At 33.5% G+C, this 10,225-nt stretch overlaps 1 protein-coding gene and 1 pseudogene across 1 annotated transcript; both read right to left on the bottom strand.

Moving 5' to 3' along the window:
- Positions 1-1,870: 1,870 nt before the first annotated feature.
- Positions 1,871-2,931, bottom strand: LOC111522564 (olfactory receptor 4K1). The gene has a single exon (XM_023186664.1). It carries the CDS (start codon positions 2,877-2,879, stop codon positions 1,944-1,946), a length of 936 nt encoding a protein of 311 aa, XP_023042432.1. The 5' UTR covers positions 2,880-2,931; the 3' UTR covers positions 1,871-1,943.
- A 4,419-nt stretch (positions 2,932-7,350) lies between these two features.
- Positions 7,351-7,741, bottom strand: LOC111522565 (annotated as a pseudogene).
- Positions 7,742-10,225: the final 2,484 nt, after the last annotated feature.

The raw sequence follows: 10,225 nt of genomic DNA, 5'->3' as shown, positions 1-10,225 counted from the left end.
GTGTTTGGTTTTCTGTTCTTGCGATAGTTTGCTAAGAATGATGGTTTCCAGCTGCATCCATGTCCCTACAAAGGACGCAAACTCATCCTTTTTTATGGCTGCATAGTATTCCATGGTGTATATGTGCCACATTTTCTTAATCCAGTCTGTCACTGATGGACATTTGGGTTGATTCCAAGTCTTTGCTGTTGTGAATAGTGCCGCAATAAACATACGTGTGATGCAGAATTACCTTTTCAAAAGTAATAGCACTAAAGCTATTTGTATGTTTTATGCTTCACAAAGTGCCTTTATTTCCATTATATGCTCTTATGTCACATAGTTGCTGCAAAATAGCTATTTTTAACAACTTTATTTTACATATGAGAATACTGAGAATGAGAGCAGTGAAATGACCTCATTTTTGAAGTACACAGTCAACACCTTTTCACTTCCACTAGTAGTGAGAAGAAAATAATACTACCAAAAATATCATCACTCGTTTCATATTTATTGTGTGTCCAAAATGTTTTTGGCACCATATGAAAAATATAACAGGTAGTCAAGTTTAACAGGTCATTATGTTTGAGAGTGTACAAATGAAGTTGACCAAAAATAATCTGAAGCTCAAAAAATAAAAATAAAAAAAAACAGCTAAACATAAACAGTATGATGATTTAACAGGACAGTGTATCTATATCTAATATTTTGCCTCCACTAGGACTTAGCATGCAGAGTTAATATCTGTACACATAGCCACTAACATAACTCTTATAATTAAAATATGAATCTAGAGTGGTGACAATCACAGGCTTTATATTTTCCATAAAGTAGTTCTTTTTTTCATTGTTATTATAGAATACAATTAGTCTTTCTATTCCAAGAACTTTTGATAATGCAAATCTCAGGGAGAAGTACATAAGAAAACTTTTAGCTGGGAAATGAAACAATACTTAACAGATCCTTTTAATCACTAGTATTAGAGGTACATACATTTTACTTTCTTCTGTTTTCAAACAAATATGAAATAATAGATTTCAGTTTGGGTCTTCAGTAGCAAATGATTTGTATCATTCTTACATTTGTATGTTTTAGATACTTAACTTTTTCTTTGAACTTAAATATTCAACATCTGCCACATTTGCAAACAGTTTCAAAGATATTGAAAATTTTCTGTGAATAATGTGGAATTCATTATAGCCAATTTATTCTACTTTAAAAATAAGCAGGCTTGTGAAAAATGTGTGTATATATATACACACACACACATACATACACACATATATTTTACATATATATATGTTGTTGATGGCACCAAATACCTAGAAAATTTTGTAGAAAGCAAAAATTTGTGTTAAATAATCTAAAGGAAAACAGAAAAAATATAGGAACAAAATAGTAAATAGGGAAAACTATAAATACACAAATATAACCAAATCATAAATTGCTAAAATACTTAATACATAAGATAAAGAAAAGCTAAAAATGTATAACAACAAGGTGAAATCCATGTTGTAAAATGTAATACTTTTTCTACTATGTCAATGTATGCTGTAATGTTATAAATAAATTGAGTAAAGATATCAGAAATTCAGTATGCCTGTACATTTTGATTGTCAGGTCTAAATATATCATGTGTTCAATTGAAGAGAATCACAAGCTTAGTAACATGAATAACATTTTATGCACATTGGAATCTCTAAATTCTTTATAAAATATTTTAAAGTATTACTAAATATTTTCAAGACAATTTGTACTTTAGAATTATAAACAATGAAAAAAATAGTTAACATTATATATAAATAGAATCAGAGACTGACTTGATGCAATTCCCTTGCATTTAAAACAAAAAGTCAATTCCGTAACTCAACAACCTATATCTCTCGCAAAGATGGTTGGCATGACACTGTGATACACTGGAGGGTCTTCATTCTAATTCAGGATTATGCTTCTTCATAGCAATCTTAGTTTTTCCAGGAGTTCACATGATGGTTTCTCAGCTTCCACATGGCTGATTTAACATCTTCATTCCTCAGAGAGTAGATGATGGGGTTCAACAAGGGAGTACAAACAGTGTAGAAGACCGAAAGAAATTTGTCCACAGAAAGTCTGCTAAAAGGCCATATATAGAAATAGATGCAAGGCCCAAAGAAAAGAATCACCACTGTGATGTGGGCAGTTAATGTAGAAAGAGCCTTGGATGACCCACTGGAGGACCTGTGTCGGACACTGATCAAAATGATCATGTAGGAAATAATTAAAGCCAGAAAACAGCTCAATGATATCAGTCCACTATTTGTTAGGGTCATAATTTCCATTTCATATGTATCCATGCAAGCCAGCTCTATCACCAAGGGAAGGTCACAAAAGAAGCTATCCACCTCATTGGGACCACAGAATGGCAGGTCCACTGTAAAAGCCAAGTGGCTCACAGAATGAAGAATACCCACCGCCCAGGAAATAGACACAAAAATTATACATAGCCTCTGGTTCATAATTGTACTGTAGTGCAGGGGCTTACATATGGCTATAAATCTGTCATATGCCATAGCTACGAGCAACACCATCTCACTCCCAACAAAACTGTGAAGGAGGAATATCTGGGCCATGCAACCCTCAAAGGAGATAGTCTTGTGCTCAACAAAAAAGTCTACAAGCATCTTGGGGGTGGCAAAGTTAGACTGACAGATATCAATGAAAGAAAGGTTACTGAGCAAGAAGTACATAGGAGAGTTCAAATGGGAGTCAAAAGAAATAATGACAATAATTAAGACATTGCCTAGCACTGATGTCACATAGACTACAGAAAAGATGGCAAAAAAGAAAAGTTGAAGTTCCCAGGAATTAGAGAGTCCCAAAAGTACAAACTCAGACACCACCGATTCATTTGTGTGAGCCATGTATCCAATATGCGGTTATCTAAAAAAAGAAATCAGTAAAATATCACAATGAGTGGCATTACAATACCTCTAGTTTATAAACAAAAGAAATATAGTCAATTTAATTAAGTTATTTATATTTATATGTAAATAATTGACTAGTATTTAACACCCATGACTCCTATGAAAGTTGAAAGAGTAGGAAAAAGAGGATTAGATATGAATCCCTGTCCCTGTCATAATTAGAAAAAAAATACACATACTAAAGTAACTAAAATATAAAACCAGAAACAGGAAAGTGTAAGTGACAATACTTTAATAGTGTAAGTATTAATAAGATTAAAGAGATTATGCCAAAGTGGTAAAATAAGTTTTAGCTCAAATAACTTTTATTTTTGTGCTAAAACTTCTTAAAAGCTTGAAATTTGCTAGCTAAAAATGAAGGAAAAGTCTGTTATTTCAGGCAAAAGGAATAACAGGAATAAAGATACAAAGGTAAAAATATAAAAATGTGCTTTATTCAGGAACCTGTGAGTTGAGTGGCCTGACTGGAGGAGAGGGCATGCTAAGAAACAATAATTATTAAATTACGAATGGTAGGTCAGGAGCAAATCGTTAATGCAATTAGCCTTAAACACAAGACTAAGTGGAACCGAGAATTATAATATTCTTGAAACTATTTTAAGAAACAATAAAAGCTCTGGGCACGGTGGTTCACACCTATACTCCCAGCACTTTGGAAAGCTGAGTCAGGTGGATCACCTGAGGTAAGGAGTTTGAGACCACCCCGGCCAACAAGGTGAAACTCCGTCTCTACTAAAAATACAAAAAAAAAAAAAAAAAAAATAGCTGGGTGTGGTAGTGTGGTAGTGGGCGACTGTAATCCCAGCTAGTTGGGAGGCTGAGGCAGGAGAATCTCTTGAACCTGGGAGGCAGAGATTGCACCTCTGCACTCCAGCCTGGGCAACAAGAGAGAAACTCTGAAAAAAAAATAAAAAGAAAGGAAAAGGAAAAGGAAAAGGAAAATGAAAAGGAAAAGGAAGGAAAGGAAAGGAAAGGAGGAAGGAAAGAAGGAGGGAGGAAGGGAGGGAGGAAGGGAGGGAGGGAGGAAGGAAGGAAGGAAGGGAAGGAAGGAAAGGAAGGAAAGGAAGGAAAGGAAGGAAAGGAAGGAAGACAATAGAAGCAATTTGCCATAATAGAGAAGGAAAAGCCAATGGTGACCCTCTGAAAGTTTCTCTGAAGGTCAAGAACATTGCCTTTCAACCTTTTAACAAACAGTTAATCAAAGTTCACCTTCTGTCACATAAAGACCAATCAACGATAAATGAAACAATAACCAAGAATGTGTTTTCAGTCTCTTTCTTCTGTCTTTTATCAAAACTTGAATTTGTCAAAATCTCTAACACATTTCAGGAATGGTCCTTTAGGAAATATCTCATATGGTTCATTTCAAATGCATAGGAAGTTCTCAGAAAAGAAAAGCTAACTAGCATGTAAATTGCCTCTTAAATGTGTTTGTTTGTTTGAGACAGAGTTTGGCTCTTGTTGCCCAGGCTGGAGTGCAGTGGCACCATCTTGGCTCACCACAACCTCCACCTCCTGGGTTCAAGCGATTCTCCTGCCTCAGCCTCCTGAGTAGCTGGGATTACAGTTGCCTGCCACCACACCCGGCTAATTTTGTATTTTCAGTAGAAATGGGTTTTCTCCATGTTGATCAGGCTGGTCTCAAACTTCCGACCTCAGGTGATCCTCCCGCCTCGGCCTCCCAAAGTGCTGGAATTACAGATATGAGCCATTAAATGTTTTTTGACATTTTCTTAACACATGTGGCCACTTGGTCCCAGAGAAAACCCTACACAACCTTCCTGAAGTGGTTCAGTAAACATTTTTTAACTTAGCTCTGTGTATCCAACATTAAACAACAGATATTTATTTGTCCTTATACTAATTGAAGCTCTGTACCCCTCCATATTCTTCAGTGGTTTGTTAGAACCAGGTTAATTAGATATGACCAAAATAATAAATATTACATATTTTTAAAGTTAAAATTATATAGGTAACCATAAACCAATTTAAAAAGTATTTAAACTGTGTCTAAGCTTTCATTATGTAATTTTAACCTGGATGTTGAAGAACTATATCCTACACTTTCAGGGGCTTCCATGTTTACATATGGTTAAAATATGTAATTTTAAGAAGAATGCAGAAACCTAAGTTACTCAAGAATGTAAATGGATCAATGAGGTATGAACTGACCTAACTACAAGTTTCCATATGGGATCTCACTTCCATGTGGAAGATTTGGGGCAATGCTGGCATATCCAATCATGTGTATACATGAGCAGGGGAAAAAATGTAGCAAAGAAACATTGAAAAAGAAAGATATTCCCATTCCTAAGAGTAAAAAAATTCCTAAAGAGCTATGGTTATGAATTTAAAAAGATAAAATTTGACACCATGAGGGACTGCTTATAGCATTCTATTCATTGTGGAAAGCCTATTAAATATGATTATTTAATAGAATAAAACATTATTTATTTTCATAGGTTATTAAGCAAAAGTTATCCTTGACACAGAGCATGCAAATAAATTTAGATTCTACTACTATGGGTATAGAATATATACCAGCTCATTATACAACAATAATAATGAACCATTATAATTACAGTAAAAAAAATACTCCATAATTGAAATGTCATTTGTGATAAGATTTACCACTTCAAAGGACCGCACCATATTTTGTACATACATCTATCACAGCAAATATTAGAAAATGTGCTTTATATAAAAATAATAATAATATTTATAGCACTTTCTATGTTCTGAGCAGTCTCCTAAGCATATGGCATGCATTTGTACTCATTTAATGCTCAAAATAACCCTACAAAGTAGCTACTGTTCAAATATGCATTTTAAAATTGAGGGAACTAAGGCACAGAGAAACTTAGGCTAAGTAAATTGCGCAAGTTCATACTACTAGTAAGTTGTATACTTGTAGTAATGACTCCTATAGTAGACTGGGAGATGCTTTTGCACAAACAAAGCTAAATCTTATGAGTGATAGAACAGAGTGGTGGGGCTCTAAAGTGGGACAGGCTTGGATTCAGTCTCAGCTCCTAAAATTTCTAATGGAATGAACAGTTCCTTGACTTTTCTCAACTCCTTTTCTAACATGTGAAATGGCGATGTCACTTGTTACATTTCAGAGTGGAACATAATAGGCATTTACACGGGAGTGGGGATTGAAAGAGACGAAAGAGGGTGCTCAAGAAGACAAAGTGGGAGAAAAAGGGAGAAGAGAAGGAGCAAGAGAAGGAAGAGGAGGAGGAGGAAGAAAAAAGAAGGAAAAGGAGAAGGAAGAAGAAAGAGAAGAAAACATGATTAACAAAAAATTGTTAAATAATGTTAGTGGTATTATTCCTTTTTCAAAAATCATCTTATCTTTGAAAAATATATTTTTTGAAAATATCCAAATTTCCCACAAATTATATATTTTCAATATCTAATAAATGATAAGGTTTTTAGTCTTATTTTTCAAAATGTAAGAAACAACTAGAAATTCCTCTCCAAACTAACTTCCTATGATTTTTTTAATGCAAGTAGAACAGATCAGGTTCAACATTATATCTCATTTTCTTCTTAATAATTAAGGTAGTTACACAATAGTATAGACAAGTAACATTTGCTACTTTCTAGCTGTGTGATTGAACTTAGAACATAGAACTGGATTATCTCTAAAGCTAGTTTCATTTCTAAAATTCTAAGTGCAGAGGCAGTTATGGAAACACATGGAGTTTATAAAAGTCCGAATTCCTTGGGCAGTCTGCAGAGCACCCAGAAGCTTCTTCGTTATTGGACCAATCATTTTGTCATTGCCACTATACCTCAGAGATAGGAATGTTTTCAGATCCCAAAATACACTATAAGAATATTTCCCTATTCTTCATGTAAAACCAAGTTGGATATGAAAGGGTTGCTGTTAGATTAATATCTATCTATACAATGTGTCAATAGAACTCTGAAATCATAAGCATGAATAATTTTTCTTGTCTTTATTTTAATGTGTAATACTTGATTACCTATAAGGCTAGAAGCAAACAATAAAGGATATCCTACTGACCATTACTCTACTGTGTATAACTACACCTTTCTTCATTTGAGGCAAATTGTGATAGTCAATGAATATTTGTTAAACTAATGGCTACAGAGTCCCTGAACAGAAAGCATAAACAGGTCAGAGAAGGGAAAGATAATGGTTGTAACATATGTTCCTCTGACTATCAGATTTTGATCCTCTTCTTACCAGAGTTGCCCAAAAGCAATACAGTGGAAGAATGATATAGACAAAGAAGTGTAGAACAGGAATGTTCTTCCAGAGGGAGTTTTCAATTTGAGACAACAATAACTTGCACTTTGCTATCTTCTAGTTGCTGATTTTGCATCTATAAGAGATCTTGTTCATTTTTTTTATTTATTATTATTATTTTTTTATAAACGCGATTTTACTTGGTGAGTCTTTTGGCTACATCACTATATGCTATTTCAACCTCCTTATCACTGGGACAGGTATTGGTGAACTCATCCCTACTGTATGCATTAGTTAGGTATCTCCAGATGCCAGTCATCTCTTTTGGAATATCAAAGTTGCGATATTTTTTGGCCACCACCTTGACAATATGCAGTTTGGGCAGCAGGTTGCAATCAGCTAATGTCATTTCGTTGCCATCCAGAAATTTATGTGTAGAAAACTTAATGTCCTCCATACTATTTTCATCAATTTCATCAGGGAGAGGAGAATTCAGATATTCATCTAGTTTCTGCAGGGTTTTCAGGAGACCCCTCTCCAGTGCTTCATTAGCCTCTGGCCTTGAATTCTTGATATATGCAGAGCAATAATATGTTCACAATGAATGTATAATACTTACACTTTGAAAAAGTTGTCCAAGTCTTTGACTTCTTCCTTATTTTCTCCAGTTTGGTGTCCTCTAGTTTGTTTCTGTTTCCCACTTTCTGCTATGAGTCTTCATACTGAAAATATTTATAATATAGTCTTAACTTGATGCATTTTAACTTGGTTGCCTACACTATGCCGTATGGAAGCGAGCCTCTCAAGTCCTGTCCTGAGGTAGTGAGGGCTCTGATCGTCTTGCACTCAACCGAGCAGTGACAATATCTTTAGGCAATACAACATAAAGCCTTTTAACCTCATTCTAGAAAACTGATTTCATTGGTGAAGCAAGATATCACCCTTTAGAGCTCTTAGGTCACTTTCCAGTGGGAGTAATTATTTTTCACAAAATAATTTTCCAGAAATGGAAAAGAAAAAAAAATTGTTTTGCCAGCCAATGGATACATATGAAGCAAAAGATTACTTGATTTTAACTGAATATCAGTCAGCAAAGGAAGTATTTAAGTATTCAACTCCTAACTTTCTGTTAATAAAACAATCACACAATCTTAAAAATGATCACCTTGCCTCAGGGTGTTTCCTCCAATCACAAGGAGCCCACTGCTTCATAAGACAGTTCAATCTATGCTCCACTGTTTCTACCGTCTGTAATTTAAAGAGTAAATCTATTAGCACTTCAATATCATGTTTCTTCAAATATTTAAAGAGGCTCTCATTTATTCCCTATATAAATTTATTTGTTTCCCAAAATACATCAACAGTCTTTTTCAACTATATTTTATAGAATAAGTTTTCTAGATATCCACAGGTTCTGATGTAAGTTTCAAGTGGTGATCTTTAAGTATAGAAATTAAAGATAAGAGTCCCTGTTACTTAGTGTTTCTATCTTCCTATGTATCCTCTGTGTGTGTACCCCTTAGTAAAACGTTCACATATATAAGCATTTGTGCAAAATGACACATATTGCAGCACTGACTGAAGGAGAGAGATACTGGAAAAAACCTAAGTACATATATAGAGAGAGACAGTGGAGAATTATAATATTTTAGTGTGATGAAATACATTCAATGATTAAAATTGTTAAATTATATTTTGTACATATATATATAAGGTTAAAAACATAATGTTGAGGGAAAAAATTAAAGATTGTAAAATGAAGTTCAAATTTTTATAAACCAAAAAAAAAATGGACACACTTATGAATTAAATTTTTAAAATATCCATACTACAAAGAAAAATTCTAAAAAGCATAAAGTCTAATTTAACATCTTAAGCGAGAAATACAATGACAGACAGTTAAGAGACTACCACAATACTAAAATAATGGTGGATTTCAGCAGCAATGATTCAGGGAAGACTCAGTGTCAACAAGCATCTGTTTTTACCAGACAAGCGTAATCTTGACTGTTTTTCATGCTGTCTGGCCCCTAATGCTCATTTTCTGAGGCTACTTCTCCAAATGTACTACCAAACATGCAGATAATGCCAAATCCTCCTAATAATTGTGTTTTGCTCAGGATGATTAGAAATAGCTTCTTTTGATTGTAAAATAATCATTATTAAAACAGCCTACAAAGGTTACTAGGAGATAAATTGTGTGAGAGTAGACAGGAAATATTTGCAAGAGAAAAATAACCAGAAATAACTTTACTAAAAAAAAATAACAAAAGCTCCAAGGTGAAATATTTTGGTCCATGCTCTCTGTCTCTCTGTCTCTCTCCCCATACACACACACACACACACACACACACACACACACACACACACACAATGTGCAATATGTATAAAATGTATATATTATTTTTAATTATATATATTTATATATAAAGAATAAATGGAACAGAATAGTATCCAGAAATATAACCAAATATATATAAATTATAGTTTATAATAATAGTTATTTATAATAAGTTAAAGAAATATAGATTACTATATAAATGAAATTCATGGGAAAAGGTAAATTTCTATTTGCATGCATACAGTTATAAAAGCAAAATAAATTTTACTTGGATCAAAGATTAAGTTTGAAACATTAGAAAAAAAGCACGTGAAGATTTTTTAATCATCTTGGAGATGGTAAGGCCTCTAAAGCATGATATTAAAGAAGCCATAAATATATGGATATGTAATGGATAGAACTGATTGACTTAATCATTTTTAGATTTGATATATCAAAAACCCCACAATGAACATTAATAAAAATCTCAAACTATAAAATATGTGCAACACATATGACCGAGACTAATTCCTTGTAAATCAAAATACTATTAGAAATGAAAACAAAGAAATATCAACAACTAAGTAGAAAAATGAGCACATACACAGGGAGTTCAAAAGAACAAACATACTTTACAACTCTATGACAATAATAAGACCTCTTTATAGATTGAAAAAATGTCAACATAATTTGAAGTAATTTGGGGAAAAATATGTTAAATCATTGTCAATGAAAGTTTCA

This window comes from Piliocolobus tephrosceles, chromosome 6, assembly GCF_002776525.5.
Source record: "Piliocolobus tephrosceles isolate RC106 chromosome 6, ASM277652v3, whole genome shotgun sequence".
In the NCBI taxonomy this organism is placed as follows: domain Eukaryota; kingdom Metazoa; phylum Chordata; class Mammalia; order Primates; family Cercopithecidae; genus Piliocolobus; species Piliocolobus tephrosceles.
Note: the sequence above shows the minus strand (reverse complement) of the source record. Positions and strands in the feature narration are given on the sequence as shown.

Bases quoted from the DNA above. Each gene is read 5' to 3' on its own strand.
- LOC111522564 (XM_023186664.1), bottom strand. From the start codon at position 2,879: ATGGCTCACACAAATGAATCGGTGGTGTCTGAGTTTGTACTTTTGGGA.